Below are 24,397 nucleotides of genomic sequence, written 5' to 3' on the forward strand. Positions count from 1 at the left end.
CTGAATTCAAATGATGTCAGGGAAGTAGCTTTGGGGGATCCCTTAGAGATAACCAGGAACATCTAAGTTACTCAAAAGTCAGCCAGGGAATTACATTCCTCCGAGGACTCACTTTCATTTGAAGGGCCCCAATGGCTGGAGGGCAGATTGTTCAATCGGTACTTGCAGAGCTTTCTGGAATTTTCTGTGAGTTTTCCAGGCTTCCTGTATCTTGTTCTTTACACTAGCTATGAGGAATAGAAAAAGAAGATGCTTGTTTGGGACAGGGCACTGTGTGATGGAGGCATCCGCACATAAGAGGGGATTTTTGTAGCAGTAAAGGTAAGAGTTTTACTCATGATTGAGTATGTTTATGGAAGGAAACAATGGCCTTACTTGAAATGTTTAAACCGAAGTCTTCAAAACTCTAAAAATACCAGAAAAGGTTTGGTTTATGTGGTACGGGGCTGAATGCATGTTGAGCTGGAACACTGTAGAGGAAATTTGAGTCTGGGCTAGAGAAGCCATAACCTCAAACCTGAGAATCTCTGAAAGGTAGAGTTGCCAGTCCCATTTTCCTTTTTTTTATCATTGAAATTTTAATTTTATTGTCAAGGTGATGTACACAGGGGTTACATTTACATAAGTAAGGTAGTGAGTACATTTCTTGTTGAACTTGTTACCCCCTTCCTCATTTTCTCCCACTTTCCCTTTCCCCCAACCCCCTCCTCCCTGGCAAGTTGTGCAGATCATTTCCAACATATTGTCTTGTGAGTATCACTGTTGCACAGGTTCCCACTTTGCCCTTTGTCTCATCATTTTGTTGTTCCTCTTCCTTTCTCTAATTCAGGTAAACATATATACAATACCCAGGATACCAAAATCAAATATAGTGACGAAGGGGATAAACCATAGGGGGAAAAACACAAAAGAAAAAAGAAATGATGTAGTACATTAAAAACATCAACAAAGAAAAACCTCTTGTGTTTATGTCTTGGAATTCATTTCTCTTGGCATCATCTAATATGGTCATATGTACATAGCTATTGAGCTGTTCTGCTCATCTGCTAAGATTATCCTAGACATATACTATTTATTACAAATAAGGGAAACCATGGGACCTATGTTTCTTTGGGTTTGGCTTACCACTTAATGCTGTAGTTTTTATTGTTTTCTTTGGGGAGGGGGAAGATTTTGTTTGCCTTTGAAACAGGGTCTTGCTATTCAGTCCAGGTTGGACTGGAATTTGAAATCATCTTGCCTCAGCCTCCTGAGAGCTCTAGGATTACAGTACAGGCAAGTGTCATCATGGCTAATACTGGACTTGGAAGTCAGGGCCTCAAATTAGTTAGGCAGGTGCCTATCACTGAGCTACGCCTCAAGATCTGGAAAGGAGGTGGGTGGGTGTGAGAATAAAGGGGTTCATGAGGGAGAAAGGAAGAAGTTTGTGGTGACGAATAGCTTTGTACCTTGATTGTGCTGGTAAGTCCATAAATCTGTATGTGTCATAAGATGGCAAAGAACTAGGCATACATTACAATGTCAAAATTTCTAGCCTTTCTGTTGTGCTATCACGTGTGAGATATGCTCATTGGGAGACTGAGTGAAGGGCATCTTCCTTTGAATCTATAATTTATTTCAAGATAAAAAGTTTAGGTGTGAGCCAGGCACCAGAGGCTCGTACCTGTAATACAAGTTACTTAGGAGGCTGAGATCTGAGGATCGTGGTTTGAAACCAACCCAGGTAGAAAAGTCTGTGAAACTCTTATCTCCAATTAACCACCAAAAAGCCAGAAGTGAAGCTCTGGCTCAAGTGGCAGAATTCTAGTCTTGAGCACAAAAGCTCAGGGTCAGTGCCCAAACCCTAACTTCAAGCCCCAGGACCAGTACCAAAACCAAAATAAAAAATGTTTATGTGTGGAAGTATGGCTCAAGTGGCAGAGCACTTGCCAGGGAAGTGTGAGGCCCTGAGTTGAAACTCCAGTACCACCAAAAAGAAAAAAAAAAGCCAGGTGCATTACATGTTAGTAATCCTTGCTACTAAGGAGGCTGAGATGTAATGATCCTGGTTCAAAGCCAGAAGTTTATGAGACTCTTTTCTCCAATAAGCCAACAAAAAGCTGGAAGTAGACTCAGGTTTGTGGAGCACAGGCCTTGATTTCTAAAAAAAAAAAAAAAAAAGCCAACTGGGGCTGGGAAGGTGGCTCAGTGTCTTGCATGCATGAGGCCCTGGGTTCGATTCCTCAGCACCACATAAGCAGAAAAAGCTGGAAGTGGTGCTGTGGCTCAAGTGGTAGAGCACTAGCCTTGAGTGAAGAGCTCAGAGACAGTGTTCAGGCCCAGAGTTCGAGCCCTAGGGACAGTGTTCAGGCCCAGAGTTATGATCGACAAAAAAAAAAAAAAAGAAGCCAAATGAGAAAGTGTGTACACATACACACAAAAACCCTTCCCCGCAAAGTAATCATCAAGTATAATCCTGCATTTCTTTTTTTCTTTTTTCTTGGGTGGGGGCATTGAACTTAGGGTTTCATGCTTGTCAGACAGGTACTCTACCACATGAGTTACATCCCCAGTCCTCTGCATTACTTCTCAGTGCCCTGTTGGTTTTCCAATTTTCCTTTTGTGAGATCCCCACCACACCTCTGTCCCATACTGCATTCCTCTTGGACTCTTGAAAACTAGAAACACAGATTTAGGACAGATTTTTTTTCCCCTCTCCATCTTAATTTCTCCACTGAGGAAAAAAAATAGGAAAAAAAATTATTGTGCCTGTTTTCTTATTTTAATTGATGAGTTCTAAGTTTCAGTGGAAGCTATCCATTGATGATATTGTTGAAGATTTTATTTCTTACTGAGACAGTTCTTCATCCTGCCAATGGAAATAAAAACAGAAACATGTTAAAATTCCTTTCACCCCTCTGATGTGGACAGAAGGCGGCATAAGGAAGAAAGGAAGGGGAGGACAAGACAAGTGGCAGTGAATTCTTATGGTTCTGAAATATGAGGCACCAAGGCCACCATGTAATGGAATTGAATGTGGACATATGAACAAGGTTTCCCTTGGTATCTCCCCAAGTACATCAGAAGAGGAGCCATTCTATGGCAACAGGTGCTTTGTCACAGGCATGTTATAAAGGAATTTGGGATGAGAACACCTGCTGCAGGATGTCGGATTCCAGAAACGTCCTACTCCAAAGCCCTGTCTTCGCCTCCATACATTCCACAGATCCCCCTGAAACTCAGTACCTTTCATGTAGCCCACGCAGACTGGCAGATGATGTAAACTGTCTCATTCCAATCACTGTCTTATTTTCAGTTAAGTTCTACCATCAAGTATCTTGGGAAAGCTGTCAAATCCTGTCCTATCTGCAACGTGTTGAACAGGGGCAGCAGCCATCTTATAGCATTGGTCATCTATCTGCCACCTCATAGGTGATCAATACGTTCTAATGTCCTCCTCGCTCTGCTGCATTGTTCAATAGATTGGAAATCTTTCCTTTTTCTCCAGTACCTGGCTTAGGATTCAGCTCAGACACAGTAGCTTGTCCATGAATCCTTGTTGGTAAGGACACATAGCACCGTCGGCTTCAGTGATGCTGAAGGAGACCCAAAGGGAGCACAAGGGAATGCCAACAATCCCACTTCAAAGATATGAAGAAAGGGAGCATACTGATGTTTGTGTTCAGTTTTGGTGGTGCCTCAATGCATGTTAGGCAAGTATCCAGCATGCTGCTATACCCCCAGGCAACCTGCTGGATTCTTTACTACCTTGGCACATGATAGCGATTGTTTGATGTGGTAAAACTTGCTTTAGCACAAACAACATTTTAAGGAGATACCACTTCTGTTTTGGTGATACTGGAGTCTGAAATCAGGGCCTTGTTTTTGCTTAGTCAGGGACTCTACCACTTGAGCCATGCTTAAATATCATTTTAGATAAAAGTTATATAACTCAACGTTGATAACTCAATGGCTTAAAATATCTTGATGTACATGTCTGCTTATCTTTAGTATTGTAAATATCTAAGTATATTTTTAAACTATATAATTTTACTTTTATTATTATTATTATTATTATTTTGTCAGTTGTGGGGCTTAAACTCTGCACCTGGGCGCTGTCCCTGCACTCCTCAGCTCAAGGCTACCACTCTACCATTTGAGCCACAGTGCCACTTCCTTTACTGTTATTATTAAGGTGTGCTACAGAGGGTTTACCAGTTCATAAGTCAAGCAATGAGTACATTTCATTTTTGGACAATGTCACCGCTTCCTTCACTTTCCCTGTTTCCCTCTCCTGTCCCTGCCCACAAGTTGCATAATTCATTTTCTACAGTGTACACTGATTAGCATGATTGCATTTGTTTAGCCTTCCTGACTCTATTTCTGTTCCTCCCTTGCTCCCCCTTCCCCCCAAAAAAAACCCAAAGCAAAAACAAACGACGATATCACTACCACCACCACTACCAACAACAAAACCCATGTTTCTGTTTCCTGGAATTTGTTTTGATAAACAGTATTTTAAATGTTTAGAGCAGTTATGCCTTTGAATGCCTCCCCTAAGAGTATCCTCCTTTAGTCTGATTGTATGTGAATGCCTAGAGACCTGTTCTAAGTATCCCTTTTTTCTGTTCTAAGTATCTTTAACATCTTAAATGTCTTTATTTCCTCAAATTTAGAAGCCAATGATTTTAAATATCTTGACAAAACGGCTTTTTGATCAAGTTTATCAGGTACAGAGCAGGAACAAGAATCAATTATAGACTGTTATGCTTGTCACAGAATTCAGACAGAGTCATCCAATAGAGCAAGAGAATCTGAAATTGACCCAATTATACCTTTACCCCAATCAATGTCTTGAGATCACACCTCAGTAGGTAGTTATTGGTGAGGTACAGTGGAAAGTATAATGGGCCAGGAAATGAAGAGTGGAGCTGCAGTCCAGACTTAGTCATTCATTCATTCTTTCAATCATGGCAGAATGATGCTCAGTAAGTAACTTGTTGGTTGAATAAGCAAATAACGATGTTATATTTGATCATCTTCAAACATAACCATGCCTTGCATGGAATTTACCAATAAGTCAATAGTTATGTGACCTACAAGAAGTCACTTGGCCTCTCTGGGTCTCATGCTCCCCTGGCAGACCTAACACTCCCCATCTGTCAAATGGTGACACATATATTTATATCCTAAAGCAATTATTAGCATTATATGAGGGAATGCAAGAGCAAGAGCCCTGCAGACTATGATTGTTCTCTATTCTTGTCCTCTATGTAATAGCTACACGAATAGCTGGTGATCATTTGAAAATTATGTACTAAGTCTATTTCAAGGGGGCTGATCATGTTCTATCTCCCTTTCCTTCCTTACATGGTGGCAAGCAACCAAAGCTAGAGTGAGCAGGGGAGAGGGAAGGAGGGATGAAGAGAAGGAGGGAAGGAGAGAGAGAGGGAAAGAGAGAGGGAGAGTGAATTCTATTACATTGGGCTACGTGTTTTCAAGAAGAGTGTTCTACTTTGTATGTGCAACACATGCTGAGATTTCAGAGCTGGTGACTGTTATGGTTTAAATCATATTTGAAAAAGGTATGTTGAAGTCCTGAGAATGTGACCTTATTTGGAAAACACGTTCCTTGCAAGTAAAGTCTTTCCATTATAAAGAGAAGAAAAAAGATCATTATGGGGGAGGGTCCTAATCTAATAAGACTGGTACCCACACATGAATAAGGAAATTTGGACAGTGACACACAGAAAGGCAAATACCATGTGAAGACACAGAGAACAAAGGTCATGTGAAGATGGAGCCACAGGCTAGAATGGTACAACTGCCAGTCAAGGAATAGCTGGAGCTACCCAGAGCTGGAAGAGGCAATGAGGGGTCCTCCCCCTGATAAGTTTCAGCCTATGAATGGCCCCATCCATACCTTGGTTTCAACGCCTAGCTTCCTTTCTCCTCTGTATGTGAATCACATGAAAATGGTACCTCACTCTAAGCTCCTCAAATGGGGGACATCAGAATGGCAGAAAGGATTATATGGAACACTGAGTTCCATTTCTTAAAATGGGAATAGGGATCAAATTGTGGACCTTGCACATGTTAGGTGGGTAATCACTGTCTTGCTATATAGCCTCCAGGCCTCTTGCCTCTACCTCCAGAATGCTGGGATGACAGGCATACACCACCACACCCAGCTCATTTTTTGAAATACATCAAAAAGGAAGACAAGAGTACCCTCTTCCCTCCTCTCTTCTTGAGGGGTAAATAGTAAGCATGCAGGCATGTGGCCTATAGCACAAATAGCTGGTGGTACTAGACTATTGCATAGGACTATATTGGGAAAGCAATAGAGTCCATTCTGGGCTTTCATGAGCCCCACCCTTATCTATAGTTTCCAAATTCTATAAAGAATCCTGTGTAAAGGCAAGTATGGTGACTCAAGTCTGTAATCCTAGCTATATGGGAAACAGAGACTGGGGGATTGTGGTTCAAGGCCAACTCAGGCATAAAAGTTTGAAAGACTCCATCTCAACCAATGGCTGAGTATAAACATGTGCCTGTTATCCCAGTTATAGGGGAAGCACAATGGTTGGGCACAGTGACTTGGGCCTGTCAATATCAGGGATATAGGGATGTACAAGTAGTAGGATCACAGCCTAGGCTAGCCATAACATAAAGCAAAACCCTGCCTCAAAAATACCAATACATGAGGCTGGGAAGGTGGCTCAGTGGTAGAGTGCTTTACCTAGCATTCATGAAGCCCTGGGTTTCATTCCTCAGTACCACATAAACAGAAAAAGCTGGAAGTGGCACTGTGGCTCAAGTAATATAGCACTAGCCTCGAGCAAAAGAAGCTCAGGGACAGTGCCCAGGCCCTGAGTTCAAGCCCCATGACTGGCAAAAAATACTGGCAAAAAAAGGGGCTCAATGCATGACAGAGTATCTACCTAGCAATCACAAGGCCCAAAGTTCAATCCTCAGTACCAACCCAAGAAACAAAGAATCATGTGTTACTCAGGAGAAACCTATAATTCTAGCACTCAGGAGGCTGATGGAGGAAGATTACAGATTCCATGCCATCCTGGGATACATAGTGAGACCTTATCTATAAAAAAACAACAAAAGCAAAATTTAAAAAGTCATGTGCTTTAGAGAAAGGATACCACTTTGTTTTGTCCTCCAGGGGTAAGGAACCTCTTTTTCTTGCCAGCATTATGATCCATATAAAATTATCAATATAGATAGATGGGCCTGGGAAGTTGACAAGAAGCATTATGTGTTTGACCTGTCCTGTACCAAATAAATTTAATGGGCATTATAAGGCTTGTGAATGGGATGTTCTCTACCCATTAGACTCTTCAGTGGTGGCCAAATAGGAATTTTCAAAATAATACACATTTACTGATTAAATGAAGTCATCTATTTGACATAAAGAAGATATACTTTGGTTAACCAAAATAATCACTGATTCTGGCAACAAGCAATAGTTATTGATAGGTATGTGTATGTGTATGTGTGTATGTGTGTGTGTGTGTGTGTGTGTGTGTGTGTGTGTGTGTGTGTGTGTGTGTATGTGTTGTGTGTGTGTGTGTGTGTGTGTGTTGGTGCTGCAGCTGGGGCATGAAGTCAGAGCCTAGGTGCTGTTCCTTAGCTTTATTTGCTTAAGGCTAGTGCTCTGCTACTTGAGCTACAGCTTCACTTCTGGTCTTTGGTGGTTAATAAGAGTCTTGTGAGCCTTCCTGCCCAGGCTGGCTTCAAACTTCAGTCCTCAGATCTCAGCCTTCAGAGTAGCTAGGATTACAGACATGAGCCATTGGCACCCATCTATGCAGTCTGTGGCAAGAGAGACAAATAAAGAGGCGAGCATGATTTCATATGATAAAAGCTGCTCTGAGAATTGAAAGAGGAATGTTAACCCCAGGCTTCAGGGGAAAGGAGCCAGAGAAACTATTTACAAAGGAGGTAAAGGGGAAGCCTTAAGTTAGGGAACCTTGTAATGTTTTAGGGTGCTGGTGAAGCATACAAACAGTCAGTGAGATATAGGGGAGATGCCTGGGCAACAAGAAGAAGCCACCTGGCTCTTGAGGACAGACAACAAGGCAGAGATTAGCAGGTGTCAGGCAGGGGCCAGCCTGCGGCCGCCATAGCTTCTGGGGTAACACAAGAAGAGCAGATGTAAGCAAAACAAGTTGAGGTTGCAAGGCTGAACATAAGTGTGCTTACCAATGACCTTTGCAGTGATGTACACTGAATGTCCAAGAGGCATCAGCCCCCAGATTAATAAATATAGGTAATGTGGTTAAGGGCATGACCCCAAATAGTTAGGGTTGCTAATAATAAACTTTGAGGCAAGAAGAGAATGTCGAGTGATCACAACAAAATTAGAGAAGTGATTTTTTTTTTTCAAGAACAGGCTGAGCTTTGCCAGCAATAAGGATATGGCAATAGGCAATTAACACAGAGAAAGATAGTTGTTAATAGGAAAAATCCTCAGACCTGTACTGGGTCCCAGAATAAAGGCAAATCAGTGATAAGTCAATGGGGGAGTGAGAATTTCCACTCAATTATGAGATACAAGATCCAGGATAAGGAAATACACACACAAATGTTCTTAGCAAGGGCCTAGAAGGAGATGTTTATTTTTTCTTTTAAAATGTTTTTCATTACTTAAAATCAATAGAAAAAACATTCATTTAAACTACGTGAAACTTCCAAATATTGACCTGTGTTTAGGCTGGCCTTGAACTTGCTATGTAGCCTAGGCTGGCTTCAAACTATCAACCCCAGTGCTCCGGCTACCTGAGGCCTGGGATTATGGGCATGTACCACTCACTATATCTTGTAATTTTTAGGCCACTTTTTGTGCTGGTCTTGGGGACTGAACTAGGGGCTTGGGAGCTACCTTTGAGCTTTTGTGTTCAAGGCTAGTGCTCTATTTACCACTTGAGCCACAGCTCCACTTCTGGCTTTTTTGAGTAGTTAATTGGAGATAAGAGTCTCATGGGCTTTCCTCCCCAGGATGGCTTCAAACAGTGGTCCTCAGATCTCAGCCTCCTGAATAGCTAGGATTACAGGCATAAGCCACTGGTGCCTGGCCTTAAATTTGACTTCCCTGAAGCAAATTTCTAGTGGGAGTTTTGGTTGTGCTTTTGCTTGGATGGTTTATACCTATTAAAGAATTTCAAAATATGTTTAATATGTATATAAAATTCAAATGGAATATATATATATTTATTTTATTTCCCCAGAAAGTACTATACTCACACAGCTCAAAATTCAAAAGGTACAAAAAGAAAGGAACAAATGAAAAGTCTATTTCCATCCTTGTTCCCTAGCTGATAGCTCCCAACACTTTCTTTCTCCAACAGCTCTCTTTCTGGAGGTAACCAATGTTAACAGTTTTTCTTTTCTTTTTTTGTAGTGTTGGGAATGGAATCCAGGTCTTTCCACATGCCTGGCAGGCCAACACTGTACCACTGAGCTACATCCTCTACCCACAGTATGAGCAGTTCTTTACGTCTGTTTCTAGAGCTGTTTTCTGCAGGTCAGTATCTAGATTGCAAAATATTACCACTGTTCTGCATCCAGCTTTGTCTGTTTAATCAGCACTAGTAGAAATCATTCTATAGCAGCACCTAAATTGTATACTCTTACTGGGTACCTATGGCTCAGGAGGTTGAGATCTGAGGATTTTAATTAGAAGCCAGCCCAGGTAGGAAAGTCTTTGAGACTTTGATCTCTTAACTAACGACAGAAAATCCAGAAGTGGAGGTGTGGCTCAAGTGTTGGAGTGTCAGCCTCAAGCAAAAAAAAAAAAAATCTAAGAGACAGCACAAGGCCCCGAGTTCAAGTCCTAGTACTGCACCCCACTCCCACCATATATACTTTTTTAAGGTTTTTTTTTTTTTTTTTTACAACCACTTAACATTTCATTTTATGAGGTTTAACTTATTTAACCAATCAAGTTACTACTGATGGATTTTCAGGCTGCTTATGATCAGCTGCCATTGCACACAATGCCATAATGTCTCAAGTTTCATAATCTTGTTGCACAAAAGCAAGTAAGTATGTTAGTAAAACAAATTCCTTAGAGCGTAGCCGCTGAATGGCAAGGAATTTGCATTTGTAATTCTGGTAGATGTTGCTAAATTGTCTCCCCTCAGGTAAGAGCTGTCTGAATCTCAGCATTCTTTCATCACACAAGTTTCTTGGCTGCTCTCCCCACTTCCACGCAGGGTCTTATCACAGCTTCAACATCTCAAACTCAGAAACACCCCGCTGACCTCAACTTTCTATTGGCTTCCTTCTACTGCACTTTTTGTCTCCCACAACCACCAATCTCTCCTTTCTCCTCTCTCCTTTCCCAGAGGCCAGCAGTAACCTGGCTTCCTTTCCTCCTTCCAAGTGGGCCCCATGACCAGCTACTTCAGCTCTGCTAGTGTTGATCCCCTGGACTCCCTCTCTCCATGACCTTCGGGTGGCACCTGCTCTGCCAATCCCCAGCTCTGTGAAAACACCACTGTGCATTCTCTCCATCACTCACTCCTAGGCTGCTAGCAATTGCTGGAGAAGGTCAGGAAGTTGGCTCCACTACAAAGCCCAGCCAGCCAGCCTCAGCTGGGCCCCAAGGGCTACGAGGCAGTCCTTTTATATATCTGTATCCAATTTCTCTCAGTGATTGTTCCAAATCCTCTCCCTCTTGTCTTATCCCCTAGCCAACTCTTTGTCCGGACCCCCTTAGTCCAGGGCCTACCTTTGGATTTCAGGCATAAGTGATCTAGCAGGAACTTCCTCCTTTTGCACCTCTACACCTGACTCTTATACTTGCCCATGCCTTTCACTTCCCTGCCCCCAGTCTCGTGGGAAAGAGTTGCTTCTTGGACAAGGTTACCCCTTCCACTTGTGTCCTCAGCATTGGATTTTTTGCTTTCTCCCTTGGCTCCATGATCCGTCTTCCTTCCCTTTGGACAAGCTCTCTTGCCACACTAGGCTTCTCCTCTCACCTCAAATCACTTTCCTTATGTTTGTATTATTGTTCCACCTTGCCATCACATGTGTCAAACTTAGTGATCTCTCAAAATGATGAAACTATCTGGATGCTGGTGGTTTATGCCTAGTATCCTAGCTACTCAGGAGGCTGAGATCTGAGGATCACAGTGGATCACCGTTTGAAGCCAGCCTGAGCAGGAAAGCCCATGAGACTCTTATCTTCAATTAGCTACCAAAAAAAAAGCCAGAAGTGGAGCTGTGGCTCAAGTGGTAGACTGCTAGTCTTGGGCACAAAAGCTCAAGGACAGTGCCCAGGCCCTGAGTTCAAGCCCCAGGAACAATACACATACACAAGAATGATGGAAGTAATTCAAGTACTTCTTGGATTCATTTCCTTCTCCTCTATTCACTCCAAACTTTAACAGAAAAAATCAGAAAACATTGCTAGGTCAAAAAGAAAAAGAAAATAAGAACCACTGACAATTCCACCATCACTCAACTGGTAACATTTTGCTGCATTTTCAATCTTTCCAATCTCTTTATTTCAATCTCTCCAATCTTTTAATTTACATGCTTGATGGGCAGGCACTCTACCACTTGAACCACATCTAACCCTTTTTCTTTGTTTCAGTAATATTTTGGCTTAGAGTCTTGAATTTTTTTGCCCAGTTCTGGCTTTGGAACTTAATCTTCTTATATATGTCTCCCACTGGGTACAGGTGATCTCTCCAACTTTGCTCTGGGCTGGCCTCAAACTGAGATCCTCCTGATCTCTACCTCCTGAATAGTTGGGATTATAGGCATGAACTACCACTCCTGAACCTTCTGTCCAACCTTCTTATATGCATATACTTATATTTATTGATTTATAGTATTTTTTGCAAAATATTTCAAACATTGCAGCTCTGCTTCTAGTTATTTGTCTGGCCATGGTTAAGTAAACTAACTTTTCTTTTTTTCTCTCTTTTTTTTTTTTGTCGGTTGTGAGGCTTGAACTCTGGGCCTGGGTGCTGTCCCTCAGTTCTTCAGCTCAAGGCTAGCACTCTACCACTTGAGCTACAGCACCACTTCCGGCTTTTTCTATTTATGTGGTACTGAGGAATTGAACCCAGAGCCTCATGCATGTGAGGCAAGCACTCTACCATTGAGCCACCTACCCAGCCCCATAAACTAACTTTTTTTTACTGAATCTATTTCCTCTCATATAAAATGTGGACTATTATAGTAACTTCCTTACAGGATTGTTATGAGGATTAAATGAGACTCTGTGTGTGTATATAATAAAATAATATTAAGTTCCAAAGCCAGACCTGGGCAAATAACTCAAGACTCTATCACACACACACACGCATGCACGCATGCACACACACACACACACACACACACACACACACACACACACACACACACACACGTCACAGTGCCTCACACATAGCAAGCAAAATTAATGTAAGCAATGTGATCTTCCCCATCTCAACAAATACACATGAGTTCTGCCACTGCCATGTCTGGGGTGATAGAAACACTGCAGCAATTCACCAACACATCTCCATTTGGCAAGTGAGCAATTGTATATGTGGGGTAAACTAGAAGCAGAACATCTGGGTCAAAGCAATGTGTGTTTGTAAATTTTGATAGATACTGCCAAGTTGTCAACCACTGAGTAAAAGTTACTGTGATTTCTTGAAATTATAAATTACTGATATATAATAAGGTTGTTTCCCACTTTTCATTGATACAAGCCTAAATTGTGAAGAATATTTTTAGAATTAAAATATCTTGGTGCCAGTACGAGGGCTTGAATTCTTGCTTGGCTTTTTTTTTTTTAACTCAAGGCTAATGCTCTACCACTTGAGCCACATCTCCATTTCTGGCTTTTTAGTGGTTAATTAGAGATAAGTCTTATGGATTTTCCTGTCTGGAATGGCTTTGAACCATGATCCTCAGATCTCAGCTTCTCGAGTAGCTAGGATTAGAGTTGTGAGCTACCAGCACCTGACTCTTAAAAACTAAATCTTTGCACAGATCCATGATTAGTTATCTAGGTTAGAGAGAAGAGTAGGAGTAAACACCCAGGGCTGGTAATGCAACTGAGAAATTGCTAGAGTTGGTGACACACAGAGGGAAGAATGGTAAGCAGTAAGGTTGGAAAACAGAGTGGAATCATAGTCACTGACAGTTGCCATATCGTTCACCATCTGTTTGAGGTATTTTGTCCACTTATTGGACAAAAATAGGGCTGGGAAGGTGGCTCAGTGGTAGAGTGCTTGCCTTGCATGCATGAGGCTGTGAGTTCGATTCCTCAGCACCACATAAGCAGAAAAAGCTGGAAGTGGCGCTGTGGCTCAAGTGGTAGAGCACTAGCCTTGAGCTGAAGAGCTGAGGAACAGTGTCCAGGCCCAGAGTTCAGGCCCCAGGACTGGCAAAAAAAAATCCATTCAAAAGGAACACAAAGGCTCAATGCCTATGTGCCTCTGATCATATAAAAATAATATTTATCGAAATGAACTCCAAGAAATGGACAAAAATAGAAGATTCTCACCCAGAGGGAGTTTACATTATAGCAGAGAGGCAGTGAACGTAATGAAAAAACTATATAACTATTAGTGTGTTAAGAAGTAACAAGTCAAATACAGAGCAGTCCAAAATGGAAAAGAAGTGGTGGAGTATGGACTGGCAGGAGCCTTTCTCATTATGGGCTTTGAACTTCCTCCATATTTTATGCCCCTAAGGCTCAAGCCCAGGGGCTTGCACATGCTTGTAAGCACTATAGGACAGAGCTAGAGTCCCATTTTTCACTTACTGTACAAGGAGAAACAGTGAACTAAGTCCTCACTATCTCCACCATCATCTTTCACACATCCACATGGAACTTTGATGCCTAATGCTTCTCCTTCAGCCAACTTCTCCACTTAGATTGACTTTTAAAGGAAACTAACACTACCATAAATGAAAAGCCAGCATCATATACTAGGAAGGTCTAGGAAGGGAGAAAGAAAAATAAGACACACTTTCTAAATTAAGGAATGATCTTCCAGGAAGCTTCATATTTCACAGGCAGCAGCTAATTTATGTTTCCATCAGTACCTATAAAGTAGGTACCTTACCTACATTGTCCTCATTTATTTTAGAGAGGAGCCTGAATAAAATGTTTACCATCCCAAGCCTCAGTTTCCTCCTCAGAACAATAGTGGGATATGGTTATGGGAGTTAAGGGAAAACAAAACAGTAAAGGCCATGAAAGTAAAAAGGAGATTACTAGGAAGGTAGAAGGGAGAGGGAAAAGGGGATAAGAAAGAGTAACAGAGGGGTAAACATGATAAAAATATATTCCTATGGAAGTAGCATGATAAAGTCTCTTATTTTGTACAATTTAATACACACTAAAAAAGGAGAAAGAAAATTAGGATGGACACAGGAAAGAACACCCTGGTTTCTGCGTGATCCAGGTCATGTGGAGGAGAGTGTTGAAGAGGAGATAGGAAGAGGACAGAGACTCCCAGCTCTATCAGTCTGTGATATGCCAAATGCTAGCGAATAGAATTAAATTACTTCTTTAAACTACAAATACCTCCCTCTTCACAGTTGAATTTATTGTTCATTTTAATTTTCCTATGAAGAACTTTAATTGGAATGGTCAAATTGATTTCAATCTTGTTAGTTTTTTTTTTTTTTTTTTTTTTTTTGGTTTTTAATGGTTCTGGGGTTTAAATTCAGCCTCATGCTTGCTAGGCAAGTTGAGCCATGCTCCCAGTCCCAGTCCCTTTTTTATTAGCATCTGAATTAATTTGTATAGAAGGCTTCCATGACATACACACATGCATACAATGTAGCTAAACTATATTTACAGCTTCTATTCTTCTCCTTCATCAGTTTGTTTTTTTTTTTCAGAGAGTATCGTGCTTTTGCCCAGACTGGTCTTAGACTGCAATGCTTCTACCATCTACCATCTGAATAGCTGAAACCATATGCATGCACCGCTATACTCAGACCCAGGATGAGGTTTTGATTAGAAGAGAAGATGGTATGCTGTTGAAACACTGGCCCCTTTTGGAAAGAGGCAGACCAGGAAATCTACTACTGGAGGCAGACCTGGTGGGTGGGGAGCAGCTAGAGGGAAAGTGGCAAAGAGCAAGGTAGGAAGAAATTAAAAGAGAAACTCTGGTCAACTTGAGTTGTATCTAATTTGAGTACTTTTGGGAAAGAAGCAACATATAGCTAACAAGAAAGAACAAATCAGCCGAGGGGCAATGCTAAGGTCATGTCAACATGCTGAGCAGGTATACTACAGCTATTCAGCTTCCTAAGTCAGCCTTATAGCTCCAAAAAGAAAGTTGTTTTCATTCACAGGAATTAATATCAGAATTGCTCCAAGGATTTGAGTTATTCTGATATTCAGAATGTGAATAAGGAAAGCACAGTCTTCTTCTGTTTTCATATATCATTGAATAATGAGAATTTCATAAAGTCACATAGTTGTAAAAGTCACATGTAAATCACAAGGTTGTAAGCCACAAAAGGCTTCTAACCAAGAAAAGGCTTAACAAAATGTAGTCAACTTGGAATGTGAGTATCAGTGGAGTTGTTCAATATTCAATTTCTAAAGTTGAGAGATTCTTTGGTTTGCATAAATATTTTTACATGGCTTAGAGGAAATTGGAGACTAAAGAAATCTCATGGAAACAAAAAAAAATAAAAGAAGGGGTTAATCTCTAGTGCAAAGGAGGCATTCTTTAATGACCCCAAAGATCTGCAGGTACAGTGTGTTGTCTTCACCCTCTGTAACAGCAGGAAAAAACTATGATAGAAATCCCCCTAGACAAACACACTGTCTCTAATTTCACCATGTAAGATACATCGAATCTCTTTAGTGATAGCTTGTTGAAATGTGGGACTTCATTACCCAGTACATAAATGGCTTCCTACTCCTATCCAACATTTGGGAAGTCCCACACTAGACTCAGACAACCCTGGCACTTTGCTAGAGTTTCTATTTGTAAAGTGGGATTAGAAAAAGCTTGTTGCTTGGTAACGTGTGCTCTATAAGCCCTTAGATCTTTGGTATGGTAAACTAGAGCAAGTGCATCAACTGTTTTATTTAGCTTTGTGTTTTAATTCCTTCCTTGTCACCAAGATCCAAAGGGTGATACTGTCTGTGATTGGTAGCTTTCCAAATATCCACAGTCCCTGATAGGATGCTGGCATGTATCTATGAAATCAGATTCTTTTCCTGCCAGTCTGTAAGGGAGTTCAGGAGGCCACAAACACATCCAATATGTAACTGAGGCTTTACCAAGTCATATTGTCTCCTTAACTAAATATGATTCATCTTGAATTTCTAAGTTAACTAAAAGAAGTGGGAAATCATATGAAACTATTCTCTAGAATAACTGGAGTCTCTAAGACAAAAGTGGCAGTTTCTTTTCTAAACTGCATTTTTTTCTAATTGGCATTTCATTTTGATATGTCCAAATATACATACAACTGTGCCTTCATCGGACTCATCTTCTCCATCACTCTGCCCAAACCAATCTCAACAAGCTTCACTGAGCTACTTTTACATGTGTAAATAAATTATTTTGACCATATTCACTCTCTTCATCCTTTCCCCTTCTCTCTAGTATCTCTACCCCAGACAGGCTGTTTCTCACTTTTCTAATGCTCATTTTTGTTGAAGTGCATGTGGTTTATTGTTCAAAAGGGGTTTAACATGATATTTCACACCTGCATTTTAGTGTTCTTGAATCAACTGATCATGATTCTCTATATGTTAACATATATGTTCATCTTTTAGGTCTATTATCTATATATACGTGAAAACATGCGACCTTTGTCTTGAACCTGGTTTACTTTAATTAGTATGATGGTCTCCAGATCCATCCACTTCCCTACAAAACACGTAATTCCATTCTTTTTTATGGCAGGATCATATTCTATTGTGTATATGTACAACATTTTCCTTATCTATTTAACAGTGAGGGGTATCTGCATGGTTTCCATAACTTGACTATTGTGAATGGTGCTGCAATGATTGTGAGAGTGCAAGTGCATTTATTGTTTCCTGACTTACATTCCTTTGGGTGATTTTGTTCAGACAAAAATTCAGTATGTAGCCTTGGCTGCTGACCACTCACTGTAATACTTTTGCCTCAGCCTCCCAAGTACTTGAACTATAGGTGAACACCATCACACCTGGCTTGTTTTGCTTATATAAAAGTGTATAATTACATTCACAGCATTGTAAAAACATCACTACTATTTCCAAAAACATTTTCAAGTCATCCTCAAACAGAAAATTTGGACTTACCAAAAAGAACTCCCCATTCCTGTTTTAGCTCAGCACTTGGTAACTAGGAATCTATTTGCTGTTTTATGAATGTCTATTCTAAATATTTCATATAAGTGAAATACAGTGTTTGTCACTTGTGGTTATAACTTATTTTACTTAGCATGTTTCAAGATTCATTCACCTTGTACCCTGTTTTAGGACTTCATTCCTTCTCATAGCTTACCTACACTATTTTGAATGTAGATAAACAGCCACCTCAGCACCATTTGTCCAAGACAGTAAGCTATTCATAATTATTTTTTCACATTTAAAAATATATTTACCATTTGCAAATAGAATTACCATGAACATTATTTTCAACTTGGCATATATGTATATAGATACATATATATGTATGTATGTATATATCTATATCTATCTGTATATCTATCTATCTATCTATCTATCTATCTATCTATCTATCTATCTATATCTATATCTATATCTATCTATCTATCTCTCTCTCTCTCTCTCTCTCTATATATATATATATATATATATATATAGAGAGAGAGAGAGAGAGAGAGAGCACATCGCATCAGTCCTGGGACTTGAATTCTGGCCTAGGTGCTGCTATCTTATATTTTTTCCTGCAGAAAAACCTCCCAGAATTGCTGGATTGGGGACTGAGAAAGTGGTTCTGTGTTTACAATATTTGTCTAGCAGGTAAGTGGCCCTGGATGTGATTCTCAGCATTGCAAAAAAAAGGGAGAAGGAATAGAGAAGAAGAAGAGGAGAAGCACTATATTAAAAATGTGCTCCTTTGAAAGGATTCTGATATATAACACCAAACTTGTATCAGAAAGGATATCACGAATTCACCACAGTGAACTTGAAGGCTATTTCCCTCATCTTCTTAACAACCTTGAATTTTACAAACATTTAAACAAATTCACTGCTAATCCACATGGCATGAGAATGTATTTCAAATGAAACTGAAGGGAATTTTAGCTTTTCCAGACCTAATTCTTTCTCAAGACGCCCTTCCCAAGGCTAGGTCTTCCTGTAAACCTCTGAAGGGTTTATCATGAGTCTGGTTAAGGAAGTAAATGAAAGCCTTCCTCTCAGAAAAGTAAGAGTACAAATGAAAATTATAATTAGGCTCCTCTGCTGGATAATGAAATTTGTGTTTCCTTCTCAGCACAAAAGCACAAGCCAGCTGTTTGTAACTTACAAGTGTCCCTTTTTTGTTTGTGTTCCATGGACAGTTACCAAGCACAAGAGCCATGCCAAGAAATAAATGAAACTGATGTTAGGGGGTATTTCTTCTAACCATACAAGAATTATTGAGGGAAAAAGAAAGAGCTCTTTCACCAGTAGTTTGTGTTTTAGTGCTAGTGAATACATCCTAGTGCATATTGGGCAGTGTTTTATAGCTTTTTTTTTTTTTTAAGATAGCTTTGGGCTGCGCTTCTCTTGCTTCTCTGAAACAAACTTATCAAGCATATCTTTATTGTGTTTTGTCGTAAGCCATAGTTACAGTACAAAGAAAAAATTTCATGGTGAGTGGCCTGTCCATGGGAACTTGTTATTAATATGGAAATTTTGCGAGGATCATTTATTCACACAAAACAAGAAACCAGGGGAAATTGGTTTTCTATATTTCATCATAAATCATGCATAATTCAGAGAAGAGAGGAAACAATGGATGAGGCTGAACAAAATGAGTTTCTTGTTGCCAGGAAGAATAAAAATATTAGGCATGAAGCTGTCTAATTTCCTAAATATTTTCTTAAAGGGTTCTGAAATTTTATGACATATGCTGTTATGTTAGCAAAGATGAAGGCAAATGTTTTCCCAGACTCGTTCAGATTTTCTTTTTTAGTGTTGGCACTGAGGATTGAGGTTAGGTCCTGGGCACTCTATACAAAATGATAAATATAAACCATCTATTTCATGTGTTTGTTGGTACTGAGGCTTGAACTCAGGACCTCATGCTCTCACTTGTTTGTTTTTCTGCTCAAGGCTGGTGCTTTACCACTTGAGCTACACCACCACTCTCAGGTTTTTTCACTAGTTAACTGGAGATAAGAGTCACCCAGTTTTGTTTTCCTTGGGCCTAACTCCTAACCTTAATCCTCAGGTCTCAGCCTAGTGAGTTGCTTAGGGCTATTGGTGCGAACCACTGACACCCAGCCTTCAAAATTTTAGTGTGTGTGTGTGTGTGTGTGTGTGTGTGTGTGTGTGTGTGTGTGTGTGTATGTGTGTGTGTGTGTGTGTGTGTGTGTGTGTGTGTGTGTGTGTGTGTGTATGCCAGTAGTAGAGCTTGAACTCAGGGTCTCATACTCTTGCTTGCTTTTTCACTCCTAAGTGGTTCTCTACCACTTGAGCCATGCCTCTAGCTTCCCAATTTTTAAACTCATATTTTCTAAGGAAATTCCATTGTCACTGTAATAAAATGTTTTATGAATAAATTTAGTAAAGCAACTATTTTATTTTGGTAAAGCACTATCTTTAAGCATATTAACTACTTAATTTGGCCCTAGCTATAGCCTCCAGGTAGGGTACAAGAGAAGTAGGGTATAAGAACTGTGGAGATATATGTATCTTTTTGACAGTAGCAGGATTTGAACTCAGAGCCTTATGCTTACTTGATTAGTGCTTTACCATTTGAGCCATACCTTCAACATAGCTTTTTTTGTCAGTCGTGGGTCTTGGGTACTGTACCTCAGCATTTCAGATCAAGGCTAGCACTCTACCACTTGAGCCACAGTGCCACTTCCAGTTTTCTAGTGGTTTATTGGAGATAAGACTTTCCTGCCCGGGTTGGCTTTGAACCATGTTCCTCAGATCTCAGCTTCCTGAGGAGCTAGGATTACAGGTGTGAGCCACCAGTGCCTGGCCAACACAGGTTTTTGCTTTTTTAATTTTTGGTATCCTAGAATTTTGCTAGTTACTTACGGAGGTGGAGTCTCAAGGACATTTTTGTTTGCCTAGCTTCAAATCACTATCATCTGGATTTTATCCTCTTGAGTAGCTAGGTTTGCTAACCTATGTTATGTATGTATGTATGTATGTATGTATGTATGTATGTATCTATATCTATCTATCTATCTATCTATCTATCTATCTATCTATCTATCTATCTATTGATCGATCGATCGCGATCGATCGATCTATCTAGTTGTTTGTTTATTGAGATGGGATCTTGTTACACTCTTCAGGTTGAACTTGAACTTCTGGACTCCAGAGATCCTTCTGTCTCAGCCTCCCAAATACAGCATTATAGGATTCTACCACTATGCCCAGGTAGTACTGTGGAGTTTTAAAGACGATACTTCTGTTCTTTCCACTTTTTTTTCTTTTCTACTTAGTAGATCATTTTCCATATATTGAATTAAAAAATCCCATGTACCTTCATGTAAATGTTATTGTGTTACTAGATCTAATCTGTATCAACTTAATCACTGTGTATGTGCAGCAATGGGGTAGAGGTTAGGATTCACCAAAATATCTGATTGACTCAGTCTATTCATTTGTTCATATATCCATTCATTCCACACCTTATTTCAGAAGTCAGAAAGCTTTGTGAATTATACTTATATAATATATAATATTACATATAATAAAATCATAATAATTAAACTGGAATTAAACATCTCAACTCACATTTATATAGAATTTTAGAAAGGTACCTTATCTTATTAATGGTCCAGAGAGACTTGGTCTAATGGTGTTTGTAGGCCTATGAATTTTAAAACAAAATCATCATGATCATGACAAGAAAAAAGTCTAAACAATCTCAATAGTTATTTCATTATAAATGATAAACTACATGATATCACATCATTTTATTGCTTTTCTAAATATGGATAAACATAGGTATGCCACTGAAGCAAACTGTCAGAATTTTGAAACCTAGAGTCTAGAAGGACCTGCACTCTTGGCTGGGATATGCTTTGAACCAAGGTGAGAAGTTCTTTAACGTGTTAAGAGAGAGTTAGATGCTTATGAACAAGTTCAAGCTTGATCAAAGGAAGATTATGGTCAGGATAGTTAACTACTAGATTATTCATATATTCTTAGGCAGTTTTTCAGTATACAAAATGATAAATCCAAACAAATGATCTACTTTGTGTGTGTGTGCCTGTACTGAGGCTTGAACTCAGGGTCTCACATTCTCACTTGGCTTTTCTGTTCAAGGCTGGTGCTCATCCACTTGAGCCACACACTTCGACTTCTGCAGGTTAGTTGGAGATAAGCATTTCACAGACTCTCCTGGCTTCAAACTGCAGTCCTCAGGTCCCACCCAGCATCCTGAGTAGTTAGGATTATAGGCAGGAGCCAGTAGCACTTCGTTAAATGAGTGTGTGTGTGTGTGTGTGTGTGTGTGTGTGTGTGTGTGTGTGTGTGTGTGTGTGCATACATGCTCATGTGCTGTTCCTGGGGCTTGTATCAAGGGTCTAAACACTGTCCTTGAACATTTTTTGCTCAAGGTTAGTGCTCTTCTCCTTGAGTCACAGCTCTACTTGTGACATTTTAGTGATTAATTAGAAATAAGAGTCTCACGGACTTTCCTGCCCAGACTGGCTTAGAACTGCAATCCTCAGATCCTAGCCTCCTGAGTAGCTAGGATTATAGGAGTAAGCCTATGGATCCAGTTTACATGATTTTTAAAAAATTTTACTAAAAACCTTACATGGCCACTATAGAAGCTAGAACTAAATTTCTCTTAAGCTTCTAAAATCCTTATTTTATAGCAATTTAGTATTTTGAGGCAACATACTTATTCTGAAAATGGTCACATAGGACTGGGAATAGGATTTGGAGGCAAAACTGTGCAATTTACATATAATGATGGAGAAAGACCATGCTAAAACCAAATTAGAGCAGATGGTTTGTAAACCATCACTTTCCTCAGACAATAGATTCTAGATGAGACAAGGATTGAGAGGTGAAGATGTAGTAGGGAAAAAAGGCCACAAGAGAATTTTTTAGAGTGTGAGAACTATTCTATGTTTTGATTATGATTGTGGTTACAGAACTGCACACAATTATCAAAATTAATCTAACCATATAATTAAAATTGGATGAATTTTATTATATGTAAATAGTACTGTTAGAGATGAAATTGAGGGAAAGCTACCACTTTTGTTGTTTGCAGTTTTTCTAACCTACCCTGGCTAGCCTCAAACTCCTGATCTTCCTGCTTTAGCCTCCAGAGTGCTAGAATTACAGGCCTGAACCACCAGGTCTAGAGAAAAAACTGTCACTTACAATCAGATCTATCATATTCTCCCAAAGAGTTGAGAGGGTAACCATTAATGTGCATCACTATTTCAAGATAATTTTAAGTACTCTTTCTTACCTTCTGGCTCTTCATGGTGAGAGAAGATGCTGGAGATTCTGAAATTAGATCAATGCCTCTTACAACGGATGGTTTCTCCCAATTGTTGTCATTCTGTGTAAGTAGAAGTCAGTTCATAATTGTAGCACCAATTGCTTATTAATGAAATACTTGGGGAAACAGAAGTTGCCACGGGGAAAGGGAGTTACTACTGAGTCATTGGCTGTATGACAATAAGGAGCTCTCGTCATGATGAAGAAAGCAGAGAACCCCAGATTCACCTCAATAAGCAAAGGAATTCTTGGCTTTTGTGCAGGAGATAAGTACATGGTGATTGAGGGGCTTTCCTAGAATCCCAGAAAAGCTTACAATGTGAATATTCTGAATATTGAGCAATACATACGATGTAAATCTAAGCTTTTCTTTTTGATCTGGGATTTCCTAATGAATATAATACTATATGCAGGAAAGGACCAAAAAAGATTTAGCTAGCACTAAGAGAAAAGTGACACAAAAGGAATCACTACAATTTTTTTGCCAGTCCTGGGGCTTTAACTTGGGGCCTGGGCACTGTCCCTGAGCTTATTTGCTCAAGGCCAGCACTCTACCACTTGAGCCATAGCACCACTTTTGGCCTTTTCTGATTATGTGGTACTGAGGAATAGAGCCCAGGGCTTCATGCCACATTCTCAGCCCACTACAATTATTTTTTAAAAGCTTATATGTCATTACTTTCATGATTTGGGATTTTAAAATACATTATCTTCTCCAAAACATAAGCCAAGTCTGTTAAATCTGATTCTCTTCTCCTCCTAACACACTGAGATCATCTTACCTACTCACTCATGCCAACATCTACAATAATTAGAAAGGGGCCCAGTTAGGGGACTCTGACAGCAGCTATAAATTGTGTTGTACCAACATTGGAAAAGTGGCAGGGATCTAGAAGTTATATGATCATTCTTTCCGACCCACACCAAAATCAGGTGTCAACCTGACGAACCTTTCAAAGGAAAATAATATATCTTCTGTTAATGACCAATTTCCTTATCTAATAACATCCACATTTGGAAACAGACATTAAGAAGATCTCTCTTACTCAAATTTCAAGTCAGCTCTTATTTTTTCAACGTCCGAGATGTGCATGCTAAAGCAAATAGCATTCAACTACTACAATGAAGTAAACATAGTATATGAAGAGATAGTTTTTTTTTTTTGCCAGTCCTAGGGCCTGAACTCAGGGCCTGGCACTGTACCTGAGTTTCTTTTGCTCAAGGCTAGCACTCTACCACTTGAGCCACAGCACTACTTCCAGCTTTTTCTGTTTATGTGGTGCTGAGGAATTGAACCCGGGGCTTCATGCAAGCTAGGTAAGCACACTATCACAAAGCCACCTACCCAGTCCCTGAAGAGACATTTAAAAACAAGAATGGGAGGGCTGGGATGTAACTCAGTGGCAAAGTGCTTGCCTAGCAAGTGCAATGTCCTGGATTGGAACCCCAGTACCAAAAAAGAAAAAAAATTCAATTAAATAACATGAATGGGAGATGTAACTATATTCCAAATATGTTCAAATGAAAGGTTATGAGTTAGTGGAAATATGATACAGAAAATGTAATATTTTTCCAGTAAATCATTTGTCTGTAGCTTAACACTCTAAGATATAGCTAATGAGTTGTATACAGGTGAGTGAATTCATTTTATTTTATTTTATTTTATTTTGGGTCCGGTTGTGGGCCCTGAACTCTGGGCCTGGGTACTGTCCCTAAGCTCTTCAGCTCAAGGCTAGCGCTCTACCACTTGAGCCACAGCGCCAT

At 39.9% G+C, this 24,397-nt stretch overlaps 1 protein-coding gene across 3 annotated transcripts in view; it reads right to left on the reverse strand.

Moving 5' to 3' along the window:
• Positions 1-2,369: 2,369 nt before the first annotated feature.
• LOC138840048 (P2R1A-PPP2R2A-interacting phosphatase regulator 1-like) overlaps positions 2,370-24,397 on the reverse strand; it is a 45,957-nt gene continuing 23,929 nt past the window's right edge. For 2 of the 3 annotated variants that reach the window (XM_070039686.1, XM_070039684.1), the window contains exons 8-10: positions 22,602-22,694; positions 20,929-20,978; positions 2,370-2,848 (exon numbers count right to left, since the gene is read on the reverse strand). In XM_070039686.1, coding sequence (XP_069895787.1) covers positions 20,961-20,978; positions 22,602-22,694 — 111 coding nt within the window. In that variant the 3' untranslated portion in view covers positions 2,370-2,848; positions 20,929-20,960. Of the gene's footprint in view, positions 2,849-20,902; positions 20,979-22,601; positions 22,695-24,397 lie in introns of all 3 variants that reach the window. The other variant, XR_011376034.1, reaches the window with a different exon arrangement.

This window comes from Dipodomys merriami, unplaced genomic scaffold (genome assembly GCF_024711535.1).
Source record: "Dipodomys merriami isolate MVZ:Mamm:240054 unplaced genomic scaffold, mDipMer1.0.p SCAF_3, whole genome shotgun sequence".
In the NCBI taxonomy this organism is placed as follows: domain Eukaryota; kingdom Metazoa; phylum Chordata; class Mammalia; order Rodentia; family Heteromyidae; genus Dipodomys; species Dipodomys merriami.